General features: G+C 38.0%; 1 protein-coding gene across 2 annotated transcripts in view; it reads right to left on the reverse strand.

Annotated features, from left to right (window-relative positions):
- Positions 1-20,145, reverse strand: part of qin (tudor domain-containing protein qin) — a 462,035-nt gene that overhangs the window by 59,532 nt on the left and 382,358 nt on the right. For both annotated transcript variants that reach the window (XM_073957242.1, XM_073957253.1), the window contains one exon: positions 7,625-7,744. In XM_073957242.1, the coding sequence (XP_073813343.1) occupies positions 7,625-7,744 (120 nt within the window). The remainder of the gene's footprint in view (positions 1-7,624; positions 7,745-20,145) is intronic.

The raw sequence follows: 20,145 nt of genomic DNA on the forward strand, positions 1-20,145 counted from the left end.
TTCATTCATGGACTATTTACTTCATTCTTTTGACATTTTTGAACTCATTTTGGATCCTTCGGTAAAGAAATATAATTTTCAAGAAGTAAAAACCATTATTTTCGCAATTTTGGCAGTCATAACCCTCGTTCATAGTAAGCGTAGAATTTTAGTCGTACGCCGTCAGTATGAAAACTTGTACAGTTTCATTTTTCTTCATAATTTCTCACAGTTTTCGACATAAAATGATTTTCGAAACCGTATTCTTAGACTTCAATACATTTTATGTCAAATATAAAACGAAACTTGCGATTTTTACCAAGTAAAAACCAAAAATGTGTTTACTTTACCTAAGCCCGGATTACGTTTCTTTGCATTTCCAAACGCTGACCACATTTTTTTCATATAAGACCTCGAATATTGTTACAGAAGGACTGCTATTAGCTATTTTCGTCCAAAATTCGGGAATAAATTGTAATAGTTAATCATATCTAGCACATTTTTCTTAAGTATTTCAAATATTCGTCCGACTTTTTATTAATACAAAAATTTTAATAAAATTACCGTTATTTTTACATGTTTCTATAGCAGAGGCATTCCAAAAGAAGAAAAGAATAAAAATTTGCGGTATTTTGCTTTGAAAATCCTTAAAAACTCCGAACATATAGTGCTTATAGGTGTACGAATACGAACTTTGCCAACCACACAGGCGCCATCTATACCTAAATGACGGAATAAATTAAAAATTTGTTATGTTATTCTTAAATCTTTCTTCCCTATGGTAATTCCTATCAATTATTTCATATTTGCACCGAAAATATGGAATTAATAACGATTTTATTAATTGTTTAGGGGTGTACGAATATGAACTTTGCATACTGTACACATTTTGTAAAAAAGTTGTTTATAATAATTAATATTGTTAATTCTATTTTAGATACGTCAAATAAAGAACAACAGCGTGATGGCATATGGAAACTTTATTAAGAAAGGCTGTGTTTTATAATGAATACTATTTACTCCAATTTATAAAGTTCAACAAATAAAGAAAATAATTATTGAGATGTTCGCATCAAACATCCGAAAATTTTTCGAATTTGGTATAAATCACCGGAATTTATTCCGATTTTCGGATAAAACTTTCGGAAATATTCCGATTTTTTCCCGAATATCGGATCAAGCGTCCGATAATTTTTCGAATATCGGATCAAACATCCGATAATTTTCCGATTTTGGGTTCAAACATCAGAATTTGTTTCGAAATTCTGAAAAATCATCCGAAATTCATCCTATTTTCTGTCCATTTTCGAATGTTCTTTTAGAGTTTTTTCCGAAATTGTACAGAAAATCGAAAATTCACTTAAAATTTCCCTTGTTTTCAATTCTTTTGTGCTATTGTTATAATTTCCTAAAAATCTAAACATCATGAATTGGGATTTGTCATGTTGTTGTTGTTGTAACAGTGTTTTTATTATATCTTTGTAAGTTCGTACCCTGCTTAATGTGGATCTGGGTCTGTCTCCAGTTCCAGGAAAGTGGCTGTTTCGATTGGATTTAACTAAAGATCTTCTTGAGTTAGTTGAGTAGGTTTGGCAGGGCAGGTGAAAAGGTGCAGTGTGTCGTGCGGGCCTATGGCGCATGCCGGACACATGCTTTGCACGGCGTCATCGATCCTTGCCGTATAGAAATTCAACGGATACACATCCCGGGCGTAGTTGAGTCAAAACTGCATGAACATACTGTTGAATATAACCCCTAGAATTTTGGGGTAGTTTGTGGTCGGCATTCTGCTACCATCGCACAATGGTCCCAAAACCAAATTTTCTGGCCAAAACTATTTCAACGTCCATTTTGTATTGAAATTAATTATTATTTATAATAAATGTGTACATACAGACCAAAAACTGCCAAAATTTGTTGAACAGGGTGGTCCCGTTGTGTGGGGTCTAAACCAAAACATTGACCTATGTTAATAATTTTTGGTACGAAGGATTCATATCTTCCAAGAGGTCAAAATACCAAATTTCAGCCGAATCTGTCATAAAGTGTCGCTAAAATCCACAAAATATCCAAAACCGGACGGTACTTTTATGTTGGGGCTATGACAAAAAATGAACCTATTTTCAAAAAAATTATACATAATTGTTTTTTACACTCTGAAACCCTTAAATATGAAGAAAGGAAAATCGGTTGATAGATGTGGGTATTATCGTTCTATTTTAATTGGATACTACGCACAGTCACAACAGGTATTTACAAAAAAAATTGACTTCTGAATTTATTAGTACAGACCCCCTGCTATCTTTCAAATTCGATTTGGATGTGGACATATTTGGACATTTTAAAAAAAAAATATTTGTAAAACATAATTTTTATATATATATATATATATATATATATATATATATATATATATATATATATATATATATATAATATATATATATATATATATATATATATATATATAAAAACATTGATTTTATTACTCTAATTTTACAAATTTCATCGTTCTTTTTACAGTGTTTTATTTAACTTGCTTTGGTGTGTGTTTAGTTCAAATCTGGCAACTCATTTTTAACACGGTTGCAGTTGACCAATCGAACTAAAACTTTGCACACTTTTCAGATTTGGATGACAATACACGAATATGAAGTCAAAGCCAATATTGGTCCATTTTTACACTGTTTTACAGTGTTTTATCTAATTTGCGTTTCAAATCTGGTAACTAATTTGTCACACAGTTGCAGTTGACCAATCGAACTCAAAATTTGCACACATTTCAGATTTGGATGACAATACATGAATATGAAATCAAAACCAATATTGGTCCAGTCTTACAGTGTTTTTACGGTGTCTAACTTAACCCCCTTTTTAAATCTGGTAGCTGATTTTTAAAACGGTTGCAGTTGACCAATCGAAATAAAACTTTGCACACTTTTCAGATTTAGATGACAATACGTGAATATGAAACCAAAATCAATATGGGTCAATTTTTTCCTATAGCTCCCATATAACGGCACCACCCGATTTCCGGTATTTTGCTTTTCAAATCTGGTAACTCATTTTTTACACAGTTGCTGTTGACCAATCGAACTAAAACTTTGCAAACTTTTCAGATTTGGATGACAATACATGAATATGAAATCAAAACAAATATTGGTCCATTTTTACAGTTTTGTACAGTGTTCAATTTTACATGCTTTTCAAATCTGGTAACTCATTTTTAACACAGTTGTAATTGACCAAGCGAACTAAAACTTTGCACATTTTTCAGATATGGATGGCAATACATGAATATGAAATCAAAACCAATATTCGTCCATTTTTACACTGTTTTACAGTTTTTTATCTAATTTGCTTTTCAAATCTGGTAACTCATTTTTCACACAGTTGTAGTTGACCAATCGAACTAAAACTTTGTGCACTTTTCGGATTTGGATGACAATACATGAATATGAAACCAAAATCAATATGGGTCCATTTTTTCCTGTAGCTCCCATCCAGCGGTACCACTCGATTTAAGGTATTTTATCGTCATTTTAAGCCCGTATTGGCTGTTCTTGACAACTAGGGTTTCAAATGGTACAGAAACGTGCCCATTAAAAATTATGGACATAGGTCCAGGTTTTGGTATAGCCCCCATATAGCGGTACCGCCCGATTTCAAGTGTCTTAAGGATTTTATCTTAATTTTTAGCCAGAATTGGCTGTAACTTGGCATTTGGAGTCCCCAATGGTACAGAAATTTCCCCACCAAAAATTATGGACATAAGTCCAGGTTTTGTTATAGCCCTTATATAACGGTACTACACGATTTCAGGCCTTTTAAAGTTTTTATCTAAATTTTCGGCCAAAATTGACTATAATTTTGTTCTCAGTGTTCAAAAAAAAAAAATGTATTTACTAAAAAGTTAAAAATAAAATATAATTTTTAAAAAATTAAGTAACAGTGTTTTATTTATAAATGCACTTAAAAGTAGAAAATAATTTTTCATGATGGAATCTCTCAAATTAAGCGCTTGCCGTTCAATATTGTCACAATTTCTAATTCAAATGCAAGCTTTTTATTTGAGAGATTCCATCATGAAAAATTATTTTCTACTTTTAAGTGCATTTATAAATAAAACACTGTTACTTAATTTTTTAAAAATTATATTTTATTGTAAATATTATGAAAGTACTCAAGTTCCCGATTCATAATAACTTTGGTCTCACTTCTGTATATTTATGCAGGGACGCAATACAACAAAAATTGTACATTTTACAGCAGAAAGTCTGTTTTATTCTTACATAAAAACGTGTCAACTTTGGTACTGCGCCAATCCACGAATACTAACGTTTTTTACAAAAACTAGTTATTTTCAGATGACTTGATGTGTTTTTTATCATTCTGTGCAAAAAAAAATTAAAATTTCGAAACTTCAAAAATAGGGTTTTGACCAAAAATTTCCTGATTGAAACCTATGTGCATCGTCCATGAAATTCTGCCGTCCATGTGGTGAACAGAGTGGCCGTAGATTTAGTGTCGGATATCTGTATATTCCTCGCGTGGAAAAAGTTGGAAAGATTAGACAAATAAGAGTTCAGACTTTCACAGGCAGGAATACAGGAGAGGTAAAGCTTAAACAGTTTCGGAGATATCACGCCTCCTTGGGGAACTCCCTGTTTCACTCTACGGGGCTTGGACTTCTTGTTCCGATTCAAGGGTTGTCTGCTCAATGTCCTTAAAAAAAGCGATACTAGCATACAACGGCACTCTCTTTTTTGCGTTAGAATGTTATCAACATTCTGTTGGAAGCCACCAAACACAAACATTGTTGATTCATAATAACGCGATGTAAGGTAATAATATTCTTGCTTCGTCAAATCATTACCTCTTGTTTGAATTGTTCGTGTCGACTTCGTTTCGAGTTCACTTAACTAACGAAAAGAAAACGAAAAATACATAAAAAGTGAATCACATCAAATGTAATCACAGTTATGTCCGCCAATATACGTTGTTGTAACACCAAACCAAACGCGTTCTCTGTTTAGCTAACATAGCCTTAAATGTCTTTGCTACGGGCGACAAAAGCGAAATCGGCCTGTATGATTCATCTTTGCTGGCATCATTGTCTGGCTTCAGTAGCGGGACCACGCTGCACATTTTCCAGATTTCGGGAACGATGTGGGTGTCTAGCGACAGGTTGAGAACTTAAGTGAGATACTCGATTCCATCAGGGCCCAACGCTTTGGATGATTTAGCATTCCTGAACGCATTCGCAACATCATCCGTTGTAAATTGTGGTTCATCCTCGGCGGAAGAGATCTAATGCGACGTAGTACTTTTCTCTTTGCACTGTCACTCCCGGGGTGCTCGACAAACTATCGATTGAAATAACTTGTGCACCTCATCGGATCAGTCAGCGAAACGCCGTCAAACGTGACTAAGTTCCGAACTTCCTTCTTTCCAGGATTCGAGAGTGATTTATCCATTGCATACAACTCACTCATTCCGGCTCTAAAGTTGCAACCAGGATTTCGGAGTCGGAGTCGAGCAATTTTGCTGGATTCGGAGTCTGAGTCGAAAAAAATAACTCGACTCCCGGCAATTTTTTCTACATTATAGAAATATAACATTAAGTTCGGGACACGAAAATTTTTTCAAAAAATCATTGTTTATTTTTATTGTTTATTTTAAGAAAAATATAAGAAAACAAGTAAGCAAACGGTATATTATACTAAGTTAGAGGGCGATTAACTATCCTTTGAAATCAAATCTTTTCATATCTATTTTGATTACAAAATGCATGTTGAGAATATTTGATGCTTTAATTTTTTGCAAGCAAAAGTAAAGTTCTGTGATATTCGAATTATAATTGGGCATTTAACGCGTTCTGCACAAGTCTTCGGTCAGAATACCTACTGGTCTTCTCACAAAGGTCTATTTTGAAGAGCTTTTACATAAAATTAGATAAAATCTTAATTATTAGATGATTCTATGAAGATCTAGAAAAGACATCAGAATCGAGAAATTCATCGATCGATTTGTATTTGTCATACTTTGTTAGCCCGTTTTATGACAAAAACGTCAGTTTTTTTAAGCCAATCATTAATATTTTGACTTTTTCTGTCCACCTTTTCCGTAAAATCTAATATTTTTACAAAATCGATAGATGAAGGACTAGATGTTGATGTTCTATGATGTTTGATACGCCCACAAAAATATATGGCAATCGGTTTAGTTTTTATAAAAGAGCTTTTTCTTATGCGGTCATTTGCCACAAAACTTCGTGGCATTTTTCAAATTAAAATTCAGAAAGCAGATTTTGTTATGTTCTTTCAGATGAAGAAAATCTAAAAAAAGTTTCGTAGTTTTCTTCGATAGAATTCATGAAAAATGGCTTTTAAGGCTCTCGAAGCGTTCTAAAATGTTGGCTTGGATCCATTTTAAAATCTTTTCATGAATTGCTTATAATTTTTACCGCATGCAGTTTTTATGAGTTAAGCTTTTGTGCAATTTTTTATTAATTTTAGTGGTATAGGAATTTACGCTCGGAGTCCACTCGGAGTCGGAGTCGTGAAAAAACCCTGGAGTTGGAGTCGAGCCAAAAATACCTCGATTCCGAAACCCTGGTTGCAACTCTTCAGATGACTTAAACACTTGCACCAACATGTTAGCTTCCAGTGTCAGCTCACTGACTCTGGGGTCACTGCGGTTGGCTCTACGAAGCTCATCACTAATCCCGTCGCCTCTACTGGGAAGTTTGGTTTCACTTCGAGTATTCGACCAGTCTCGGAATGTCTTTTCTGCTACCTGAACATTAGAAGGGTTAGACAGATCTCTGAAGCGGTGATTAGTGAACTCTCCGAAACTCGTCCAATTTGCTTTCCCATGATTGATAAAAGTGCGGCGTTCAGAGGTGACCAAATCGAACGGTCTGTAGTGGGATTCTGTAACTTATTTTTGCTGTTATCGATAATTGTCGGTAAAATTAAAATGCTTATAATTTCGATAATTAACGAAATTTTTCGGTAAGTTAACGATGAATAAAAAGTCGTCGCTAGCCTCTACCGACACAAACAGTGATGCCAACTTTTCTTTATGTTTTTAGTCATAATTTTGCGATTTAATTTTACCGATTTTTGTAGGTAACAGCAAAAATGAGTTACAGAATCCCACTACTGATCCAAGAGAAATGACGGGTTGCCAGGTGACGTTATTTTTCAGACCATATAAATCGGCCATTGAAAATTTTTCTGGGAATGAGTCTATTTACATCTATCCCATACACATCCCAGATGAGACACGGGAGGCTTCTGTCATATTAATGAGAGCACACTGATTCATATTCGCTCAATGATATGTTGAATTTATTTTATTCCTTTAACTCCCACTGGAGCATAGTGCGCTCAATGATATGGTACATACTTTTTTATCGCGGAGTCCAAACGGCAACATCACTTTTTATAAAAGTTTTACATGGCTGGAATTCTCGCCTGCATTACGCTGAGGGGTATTTTGCGACTGTTGGAAAGTGTGCTTGGCCTCGGAATCGGACATACAGACTATAAGGTGGACGTGCTTACCATTGCACAACGGTGTTACCCTATTGTTGTTGCAAAATGTAAAATATATAAGAATCGTTTTAGAAAATCTTTACCTTAACAACATAAAATTCATGCGGTCCAACAACGTGCAGCATATTGACCATCAACAACTCGCCAGCAGTGAAGTAATTACGGGGAATTTGTTCTTCAGGTTTCACATTATAGTATTTTTTCTATAAAAATAAAAGGAATAATTATATTTTAGTTAATTCTTATGCTAATATCATTATAAATTTTTTTTACTAATTTAAAGGAAAAAACAAAGAAATATAATTTTTTTAAGTTTTGTCCTTTTTCGGCGAAGGTCATTATTTGTAAGATTTTAACTAATATAATTAATCGAGCTATATGGCCTCAGGAGATTTTTTGTTTGTTTCGGAACATTATTCTTCTCTCTTTTTCCGAAAAAAAAACATATAATCGTCAGATATGTTCGGAATATGGAAAAAAAACTTAAAATATTTAAAAAGTTCAGTTTTTCGAAACAAATATTTAAATATTCCTTATTTAATGTTTGTTTTCGTGTATATCCCAAAACTTTTACTGTGGATGCTTTCGAAGTTAATTCGAATCGATTTGCACAATGAAAACGATTTGCCCAAAACGAGTAAATTGTTTATAGATGTGATGGGATCCGCATCGAATTTCAATTCCATGTTGTTTCAATTTCATTAAATTCCCACAAACAAATAACGGACTGGTGATCCCTAATCTGCAGTTGAAAGAAGAAAAATAGAAATAAAAAACACTTTTTTAGTCTTGACGATGGCAAAAGCCGAAAAAATGTAATTACAAATAAAATAAATTTGTGTTCTTATTTAAATTAGCCTATACGGAAGTTTAGTGTGGAAATTCTTGTCCAATTACATGAGAACTTTACAAACAGTGCAAACAATATATTAAGCGGATGTCTTCACCAATCCAGAGGAAAAAACATGTTCAATCCGTGTTTTTTTTATAGAAATATCAAATATTTTCTTAACAAAATATAAGGCAAATATATGTAAAATTATCTATTCTATATCCGTGTTTAAATTTCAAGTTTTTTTTCAAAAAAATAATATCAAAATTCATTACATCCTTTATAAATCAACCACAAAAATATGACCTTTTCAAAACGAGAAAAATAAACGATTATCGAATTGCATCACACGTCTTTTTGATCAATTTTCCATAGAACAAAATGGAATATGAAACCGATATCGAAAACAATTCGATGTCGGAAAATGTACATGCATCACACCTACAGTCGTTTTTGACTCGTTTTTAGCCCGAAATCGAAACCTGAACATTCCAATATCGAGAACATGATTATGAAATTGCAATGATTATCAAACGTGTAATTGTATTGGACAATACCATAGATCCCATGAGACCAGACGTGAATTTAGCTGTGGATTTGCAGTTAGCCGGAGGCCTTAAGAACTCGGCTCTAGATTCACTCCGGTGGATGAAACACTAGCGACAATTCGGATAAAAGGTAAATTCTTCAACATCACTCTTATCTGTGACCATGCCCCAACCAGGAGGATTTTTAGATGATTTGAGACATCAGGGCCATTTGGAAAAATTATTTAAAAGAGTTGTGGTGTTTATGGTCTGTTTCTCTAGGACGATTCATTCAAATTACTACCAAACTAACGTTTTTGTAGAACATTTTTGTTATAAAATAGTTCGATCGTCTTAATGAAATTGAAATATAATGAATATAAAATAATGGAATATCTCAAATAAATCATTATCAAAAGCGACTGAGTGCAAATAAAAATCAAATTTTTTTTATTTTAGAAAGTTAGCTTTTATTACTCAAAAGAGCACCATGCCCTTGTAAAAATCATGACTCCTTTCACGTAAAAAGACATAGTCACTTGCACTTATGATTTGGCTACAAACAAAGATGCAGTCTGACATTTCTTGCACCCATGATTATCTTTTTGGATACAAACATGTTGCTAAGTAATTAAAATACCATAAAATAAATTGTTTCTTGTGTTCTTAAGAATTTTATTTGCAAAAAGTTATTATAAATGTAAACACTGCTAAAATGTGAAAATTTTATGAAATGGATTCAAATCGGACATTGTCAAAATGTGAAGTACGGAATGCATTTTCGGAGGCAGCTCGTCGCCTGCATCAGCTCGTTATGCCTGACACATGCCTGACGATTGGAACTTGAATATCCTAAGCCCGTACATAAAAAGGAGATAAGACTGTATGTTCCAATTATAGAGGCATAAGCCTGTTTTACATCGCACAGTGGTTCAGAATCTTGTTTCTTCCTGGTCAAAATCCTGCAACTTTTAAACGGATAGAGATATTTGCATTCTTCTTTGTTTTCGACAGATATTATTATTCTTTTTTGTTTTCGACAGATAACACAATCAGCTTTCCGGGTTTCCGAATAAAAATACGGTCTAGTAGTTGTAGAGGAATTTAAGGTCAAATTTAAACTTTAGAGTTTATTTTGACTATTTTTCGTCAAAATATGAGAGTTTTGGTGTTTTTAATGTTTATAGAAAGATATAAAAAATGGTCAAACAACAATAAACTGCAAAAATACAAAATAGTAAAACGCAATGTAAAATTTGTTCAAAAATTTAAACAACATACTCCTTGGGTTTGTTTTTCTTTTCTTTCGTTTTTTCATAGTAGGCTTTGTAAGATGACTTTAACTGATACTAGGTCCTCAGTTAAAATTGGAAAGAACCTCTGCGAAGAATTTTGTACCAAAAGAGGTTTCAGACAAGGAGACAGCCTTTCGTGTGACCTATTCAACATTTTGCTGGAAAAGATAATACGAGATGCAAATGTCAAAAGAAATGGCACAATTTACACCAATAGCCACATGTTACTTGCCTATGCTGATGACATAGACATCATGGGACGATCAGTAAAGGAAGTAACTGATACCTTTAGGAAGGTCGAAGCAGAATCTGCGAAGTGGGTCTGGCGGTAAACGGCGAAAAGACCAAATTGATGGTGTCGACGCGCAAAGCGTCCATAGAGCTCGGACCAACTGTGGAAGTTGGTATCTACAATTTTGAGGTAGTTAAAGACTTCGTCTACCTCGGCACTGCCATAAACACAACAAACAACATCAGTTGTGAAATAAGAAGAAGAAGAATTGTATTGGCCAACAGATGCTACTATGGTCTAAGTAAGCAATTTAAAAACAAAGCAACATCTCTTCAAACAAAAATAACAGTATACAAAACGCTGATACTACCCGTGCTAATGTATGGCTCCGAAGCATGGGTACTTGCGCAAGCAGATAAGGCAGTGCTTGGTGTGTTTGAGAGGAAAATTCTTCGAAAGATCTACGGGCCGATTTGCGTTGACGGTGAATATCGACGTCGTATGAACCACGAGCTATATAAGCTATACAAAGACATGAATATAGTTAAACGTATCGAGATGCAGCGATTGCGTTGGCTAGGCCATATCATGAGAATGAGCGATTATGAACCCGCTAAAAAGGCTTATGAATACATGCCACATGGCGGTGCACGCAGAATCGGCAGGCCTATGCTTCGATGGAGCACACAAGTGGATGAAGAAATGAAAAGGCGCGGTATTCCAAAAAGTCAAGCGAAAAACAGAGAGGAATGGATATCTTTTCTTAGTTCGGTCTATGGAACAAATGTTCTGTAATGGGCCAACTAAGACTCCTTGGGTTTCCATAAAACTCATATGTTATTTCAATTTCAAAAAAGTGTTAAGCGGACGGAACGGAACCGGTACAAAAGTATATACATATGGGCTGAAACAGGACACTCTCGGGCATCACTCTGCGAATAATACGAAACTATGCTCCATATTGCTCTCTAAAAGTTCTACTCCACTAAAGGTAAAATTTAGTACCTGCGGAAAATAAAATAGCTCACTATGTGTAAACGCTCCGGTAATTTATTAAAAAGTTTCCTAAAAGCATCAATCCCACCTACGTAACAAAAAACAATGCACACAATATCTGTTATAGTTCCGAGAAACAGTAATTTCGTTCTCCAGAAATGTACAAAAATTACGTATTTTCCAAAGGAGCACCTTGCAATATTTTGACATAATTTTTTGGTTCCTTACCCACCCAACAATTTTTGCCGATGGCTCTGATATCAGATTTTTTTTCCGAGTGTTCTGCACATTTTGATTCGTTTTATTTCCGAGTACTTTGCACATACTCCGAAGGGAAAATTTAATTCGTTCTTTTCCGATTCGTTTCGGAGTACTCTGCATACAATCTGAAAAGAAATTTAGATTTGTTGTTTTTCTCGCGAGCAAAATTGCCGAACTCCGGTTGAGAGTTGATTGTATACAATGAACGACAATGGCAAGGGAAATTTCTTTGTTTTGTTTGCATGCTCTAGCTTGTTTTTTAGTTAAGTTAGTACGACGTAGCGGAACAAATTATTGTGTGTTTTAAAACAAATGAAAATGGGAAGATTGCATACACATTTTGTAAAACGTTGTTTATAATAATTAATATTGTTAATGCTAAATAAAGAACAACAGCGTGATGACATGTGGAAACATTATTAGGAAATGAAATGTTGTAAACATACAATATCAGCGGGTAGCAGCAATGAATAAATCCAACTTGTGAAGTTGATCAAATAAAGAATAAAAAAGTTAGCATTAAACATCCGAAAATTTTCCGAATTTCGTATAAAAACCGGAATTTGTTCCAATTTTCGGATAAAACTTTCGAAAATGTTCGAATGTTTCGAACTTCGGATCAAACATCCGATAATTTCCCAAATATCGGAATAAACATACGATAATGTTCCGAACTTCGGAACAAACATCCGATAATTTTCCGAATTTCGGATCAAATATCCGATTTTTTCGAAATTCTGAAAAAGTAACCGAAAGTCGTCCGATTTTTTGTCCGAAATTGAGCAGAATATCTAAAATTCCTTCAAAATTTCCCATTTTTCATTCGAGTTTTTAAACGATTTCGTTTAGAATTTGGAAAGAAACTCGAATGTTCCTTCCGATCCTTTTCCGACAAAACTTTCCGAACGAATTCGGCATCAGAATCGGAAACTTGTGAGGAGTTTCGTTCCGAATTCGAAAAAAATTGTTAACTGGATAGTTTTCATAATTGATTATCCAACGTTTCAAGTTTGGCCCGAGGGTTGTCTGCTCTATGTCCTCAAACAGTGGGAGTGCCTGACAGTATCAAAGGCTTTCGATAAGTCAAGCGCCACCATTATACTAGAGTTGTATAGTTCATGAACGAACTAGTTCAATTGAACGATTCATTGAAAAGAGCGTATGAACTAGATCAGTCGATATAGTTCATTATAGTTCAATAGTTCACTGAACTATAATCAGTCGGTGACCGTACGATCAACGAACGATTCACAATCTAGTTCAACATGTCGTTCACAAATACATAAAGTGACGGCGTCGTCAATGTTAAGAGATGCCTTCGTAATGTGATCAGTTTGTTTATGTTTTGGATCAAGGTATATGGAATAGCTGTCCGAAAATGACGATTTCTACAAAAACATACGAGACATAACTAACAGCTTACTTGATGGATAGAAAATGGGAAAAAATAAAAAGAAACACACACGCACAACGCAATAACAATTTCTACACACACAACATATGATTTTTTGCCTGCCACCTAAATGAAGGATGTTTTTTTTTTTAAATTAATTAATCTTTATTTAAGAATGCAATAAAGCTATGTAAATGTAATATTTTTGTTATGGAGTAGTTAAATTATATTAGTCTTTCGTTTGTATTTGGTGTATATATGCGTTTTCATCAAACGACCGATTAAGAGCCGGTGAACGATTTTGATCCGAATGATTGAACTGGACAGTGAACTATGAACTAGATTACTGACCTAGTTCAGTTTAAAGAGCTGAGCTATTGAACTAGATCTTTCAATTGAACTGGATTGTACAACTCTACATTATACTGTTCTGTTACATGGCGGTCTCTGGTTAAGTCGTCGACAAATATGAGCAGATGGCGTGCAGCGCTGTTTTCGTGCTGCTTGCGGAATCCTTGATGATGATCGGCAACTAGATAGCTATTTCTGACACTGAGGAGGACTAAGGCCTTAAGGTTCTTTGCTACAGGCGACAAAAGCGAAATCGGCTTGTACGATTCACTTTTGCTGGCTTCCTTGACTGGCTACAGTAGCGGGACCACTCTGCCCATTTTCCAGACTTCGGAAACAAATAGAGTGGCTAGCGACAGGTTGAGAACTTTAGTGAGATACTCCACTCCCCGCTCATCCAGCTGTTTCAGCATTACCATGGAGATTCCATTAGGGCTCAACGCTTTGGATGATTTAGTGTTCCTGATGACATTCGCAACATCATCCATTGCAAACTGTGGTGGTTCCTCCTCGACAGGAAGAGATCTGATGCGACGTAGTACTCTTCTCTTCGCCCTGTCACTCCCGGGGTGCTTGACAAACTGTCGATTGAAATAACTTGCGCACCTCTTCGGGTCAGTCAACGTAACGTCGCCAAACGTGACTGAGGTCCTATCTTCCATCCTTCCGGGGTTCGAGAGTAACTTAACCGCTGCCCACAATTCACTTATTCCGCCTCCAATATTACAACTCTTCAGATGATTTAACCACTTGTTCCGCTTATGCCTGTTAACTTTCAGTGTCAGCTCCCTGACTTTGGGGTCATTGGGGTTGGCTCGACGAAGCTCATCACGCCCATTTGCAAATCCCGTCGCCTCTGCTGGGAAGTTTGGTCTTACTTCGGGTATTCGACCAGCAGGGATATGGCGAGCGGCTGCAGCTGTGATGATATCTCGGAACGTCCTTCCGCTACCCGAACATCAGAAGGATTTGTCAGTTCTCTAAAGCGGCGATTGGTGAACTCTCTGAAACCCGTCCAATCACCATTCTTATGATTGACGAATGTGCGGCGTTCAGAGGTGGTCTGCTAATGGAGACAATAATTGGGAGATGGTCTGATCCAAGGGAAATGACGGGTTGTTTCAAGTTTGGCCCGAGGGTTGTCTGCTCTATGTCCTCAAACAGTGGGAGTGCCTGACAGTATCAAAGGCTTTCGATAAGTCAAGCGCCACCATTATACTGTTCTGTTACATGGCGGTCTCTGGTTAAGTCCTCGACAAATATGTGCAGATGGCGTGCAGCGCTGTTTTCGTGCTGCTTGCGGAATCCTTGATGATGATCGGCAACTAGATAGCTATTTCTGACACTGAGGAGGACTAAGGCCTTAAGGTTCTTTGCTACAGGCGACAAAAGCGAAATCGGCTTGTACGATTCACTTTTGCTGGCTTCCTTGACTGGCTACAGTAGCGCGACCACTCTGCCCATTTTCCAGACTTCGGAAACAATTAGAGTGGCTAGCGACAGGTTGAGAACTTTAGTGAGATACTCCACTCCTGGCTCATCCAGCTGTTTCAGCATTACCATGGAGATTCCATTCGGGCTCAACGCTTTGGATGATTTAGCGTTCCTGATGACATTCGCAACATCATCCATTGCAAACTGTGGTGGTTCCTCCTCGGCAGGAAGAGATCTGATGCGACGTAGTACTCTTCTCTTCGCCCTGTCACTCCCGGGGTGCTTGACAAACTGTCGATTGAAATAACTTGCGCACCTCTTCGGGTCAGTCAACGTAACGTCGCCAAACGTGACTGAGGTCCTATCTTCCCTCCTTCCGGGGTTCGAGAGTAACTTAACCGCTGCCCACAATTCACTTATTCCGCCTCCAATATTACAACTCTTCAGATGATTTAACCACTTGTTCCGCTTATGCCTGTTAACTTTCAGTGTCAGCTCCCTGACTTTGGGGTCATTGGGGTTGGCTCGACGAAGCTCATCACGCCCATTTGCAAATCCCGTCGCCTCTGCTGGGAAGTTTGGTCTTACTTCGGGTATTCGACCAGCAGGGATATGGCGAGCGGCTGCAGCTGTGATGATATCTCGGAACGTCCTTCCGCTACCCGAACATCAGAAGGATTTGTCAGTTCTCTAAAGCGGCGATTGGTAAACTCTCTGAAACCAGTCCAATCACCATTCTTATGATTGACGAATGTGCGGCGTTCAGAGGTGGTCTGCTAATGGAGACAATAATTGGGAGATGGTCTGATCCAAGGGAAATGACGGGTTGTCATTTGTCAGACCAGGTGACACGATGGTTATGTCTGGCGAACTGTGACACTCTCCTCTAATTCTGGTAGGGGCGTCCTCATTGACCGAGCAAAACGTAGAGCTATCAATCTGCTCAGCCAGAGCTGTACTCCTCTGGTCGTTTCCGAGAGCCGAGTGCCACATCTCATGATGCGCATTAAAGTCTCCCAAGACCAGACGATTATGACCTTCCAAAAGTATGCTTATGTTTGGCATGTAATCTGAGATACAGCTATTTTTCGGCGGAATGTATACGTTCAGCAACTCTATCTCGGCAGTACCACCCCTGACTGCTACCCCCACACATTCCATGTACGGGTCATTCGAGATAATGTCAAGAGTCAAGCGAGATAGGTCTGTATTGAGTACAACTGAGTACGGAAAAGGCATCCACCTCCTCTGGAAAAGTTAACTCCAAGGCGCACGGTCAAGGACGCAAAAAGACATACATACAACAGACCGGCCACAGTGGCGAATGATGAAGACCTTCAAGTGGCAATCATCGACAGAGCTGATCCTAATGGGAGAATCAGCAATAGTCACTGGTTGTTATTTAAAATCGGTCTTCGCTCTGCCATAGTTTCTGGACCGGAAGATCGTCAGTTTGGCAGCGCCTTCTTGTGGTTGCAAGAGTGGCGGTTGACCGCCCTGGGGAGTTATATCTTAGAGAACGTGAGGGAAAACTGAATTTCGGTTCAGGATGGGTTCGGTTTCGACAGATTCCACCCCACGAAACTCAGTAAGAGTAGAAAAGCGGCAAAGGCTGCGCATCTTGCAGATTAATCTGCATCATTGCAACGCCGCCGCCGGTGAACTACTCTTGTCACTCACGACCTCTGAAGTAGACATTGTCTTAGTCCAGGAGCCTAATATCTATAAGAATAAGGTTTCTGGACTAAGCAATGCCAATTTCGAAACCTTCGCCGCGCCCGAGGGGGACAAGGTGAGGTCTTGTATAGTAGGTAAAAAGAGCTTAATTCTAATCTTTCTATCTAATCACAGCAACGGGACATGTGCACAGTTAGGCTGAAGCATGGCACGGGGATGGCCACACTACTGTCATCCGTATACATGCCTTATGAGGACCCAGACCCACCAAACCTGGATGTCCGACGGTTGCTCGATGATACCTGCAACGTGATCCTGGGATGCGACGCAAACGCTCACCATTTTCAATGGGGCAGCAAGGACGCCAACAAAAGGGGTGAGTCTATATTCGATTTTATTACAGTGGCTTATTATCATATAATTTACGAATATGTAATAGGGAAAATTATCAAAACTTTAAAATTAGGGACCCTCTCGAATCTAGATGACTCCGTCCTAAGAAATTGTAGGGTATCTAAAGGATGTTCCTTCTCGGATCATATGAAGATATTCTTTGATGTCTTTTTTGGACGGAGGTCGCCAAACTCCTTATAGGAACCCGAGAAGAACAAACTGGGATAAATACACGGAACTAAAGAGTTCTCAACTGACTCTTAATATTAATATCGAAACAGCTGAGGAACTTAATGGGACCAGGCTACTGTATAACAAGGGGCATGAGACTAAACTCGACATTGATTGGGACTCCTACAAGGTGAGTTTCAATAAATGCAGGAGTGAAATCAAGCGAGCAAAGAAAAAGTCTTGGGCTAATTTCTGTGAGTCAATAGAAGGAGTCAACGACGCAGCCAGGTTTCGAAGATTACTCTCCAAGGAACCTAAATCCATCGGAAGTATCGAGAAACAAGATGGTGCGTGGACAGACTCTGGTACAGAGACGCTTAACCTCTTGGCAGGGACCCACATCCCAGGCTGTAAGGATGCGGACACCGTCAACAGTGATTGTGACGACTTCCAAATTCAAGAGCCTGTGGATTTGGATCTCGTTGGCAAGGTGGTAAGCAGAAGTAAGATAAAATGGGCTGTCAACACTTTCAAGCCATACAAGTCACCTGGACCGGCTTGGACCGTTTATATCAAATCCTAGAGGAGATCTGTAGAGCGTGTTTGACTCTCTCGTATATACCGGGTCTGTGGAAGGAGGTAAAAGTTATTGCATTTCCAAAGCGGGAAAACCTAGTCACTCTGCACCAAAGGACCACAGACCCATTAGCTTATCATCCTTTCTCCTTAAGACTCTCGAACGACTGATCGATCTGGAGATAAGGAGTCATGTGGACACCGCCTCTATAAACAAATCGCAGCACGTATATATCAAAGGCAAATCTGTGGAATCTGCTTTGCATGAGGTGGTAGATTTCATTGAGAGGAACATGGAAAACTCAAACTTGGAGCTGGATAATTAAGGTATCAAAGTTGTTGCTTATGCGGACGACGTAGTACAAATGATTTCCGGTAAGTTTCCGTCAACCATTTCGGAGCTTATGCAAGGAGCCTTATAGACGCTGTCACGCTGGGCTAAGGCTAACAGCCTTGGAGTAAACTGGTAATGTTCACGAGGAAGCGTAAGCTCGGCGTATTTGTTCCACCAACACTGGATGGAGTGCAGACTGGAACCGCAGTAACCCCCCCTCTGGACGGTCTGGCTTTTTATACAGACGTTCCAGGATGGAGGAAGGTACTGGGGCTGGCGTCTACTGTGAAAGGCTACCTCTTGAGTACACTTACAGGCTAGATAGCAACTGTAGTGTTTTCCAGGCTGAAATCTTCGTGATTTGGAAGGCAGCGGAATTGATAAAAAATTTGGATGCAGAAATCTTTGAACCGGCGACTATCTTTGTGTGCTCTGAAAGCCATCAAATCCTGCAACATCAAGTCCGATGTCGTCCTTAAGTGTATAACAGCCTTGGGAACGCTAACTAACGGCTATCGGCTATGCTGGGTACCAGGACACCGCGACTATATGGGTAATGAAAGAGCAGATGAATTAGCTAGACGAGGATCGCAGTCTACAGATCTAGCAATTGCTGACCCCATCAATAAATTTGAAAATCATGAATGAAAATTCGATTTATGTTCAATACTAATATTTCCAACCCATTCCTCTAAATGCGATGGAACAGGAATGCTGAGGAGCGGACAAAGAGAGGACTGATTGTACTTTATTCATGCAAGAATTCTATTGGGAAAAGTTGGGGTCTAAACCCATGAACAGAATCTCTGGCTCGATTGTGCCTATGGGCATGGATGTATCCTGAATGAATCAGGTATCAATGTGAACCAACGTGGAAAACTGAGCGACTATTATCACCAGTCCTGATATTTGACGATATAGATGACGTTATACCTAGTATAGACGACTGGAACCGCAGTAACCCCCCCTCTGGACGGTCTGGCTTTTTATACAGACGGTTCCAGGATGGAGGAAGGTACTGGGGCTGGCGTCTACTGTGAAAGGCTACCTCTTGAGTACACTTACAGGCTAGATAGCAACTGTAGAGTTTTCCAGGCTGAAATCTTCGCGATTTGGAAGGCAGCGGAATTGATAAAAAATTTGGATGCAGAAATCTTTGAACCGGCGACTATCTTTGTGGATAGTCAAGCGGCTCTGAAAGCCATCAAATCCTGCAACATCAAGTCCGATGTCGTCCTTAAGTGTATAACAGCCTTGGGAACGCTAACTAACGGCTATCGGCTATGCTGGGTACCAGGACACCGCGACTATATGGGTAATGAAAGAGCAGATGAATTAGCTAGACGAGGATCGCAGTCTACAGATCTAGCAATTGCTGACCCCATCAATAAATTTGAAAATCATGAATGAAAATTCGATTTATGTTCAATACTAATATTTCCAACCCATTCCTCTAAATGGATAATTGCATGCAGGAGGAGTATTTGTTACAAAAATATTTGGGGTCACTAAAAATTTGATGAAAAGTGAAAGGCTGCTTCAAACTTTTGTTTTTGAAATCAAGAAACTTATGTTTATTAGGGTTTTATTTTTGTGCCATCTTCTCTCCATCGCGAAAAAAGTTTTCGCATCGAAACAATTTAAGTATTGTCTGTTCTGAACGGAATCACATATTGCAAACATTATCTTAAATGAAAATAGGTTGATTAGGTTAGGTTAAAGGACGCGCAGCTGTCGTGTTGGACAGCCACCCCACTCGGAGACCTTATGGTCATTGTGTTCATCCTATAGTGTGGGTTGGAGAAAAGAAAAGAAATATATTGCATAGAAGAGTAGAATAGGTATCAAGGAATGAAGTAAGAATAATTAGGTAAGTAATATGGATTGAAAACAGGCCATTGATCTTATTCTGCAGGGTCCCGTGATTATTCCAACCATTAGTTTCAGGTCGGGTTTTTTCATAGAGAGTAGAGAAGTGGTCTTCCGCTTGGAGAGGTTGTGCCAGATTGCCTTTGATACCTTACAGGCAGATTCGTTGTTCCAAATCTGAGCAGCCTTCTCCCTGTATGCTTGTTCTAAGAGCCGCATGAAATGACACAAGGGTGGCTTGATTGAGTTATCGATTTTGATGT

This window comes from Musca autumnalis, unplaced genomic scaffold (assembly GCF_047663935.1).
Source record: "Musca autumnalis isolate F117 unplaced genomic scaffold, ASM4766393v1 scaffold_1, whole genome shotgun sequence".
In the NCBI taxonomy this organism is placed as follows: Eukaryota; Metazoa; Arthropoda; class Insecta; order Diptera; family Muscidae; genus Musca; species Musca autumnalis.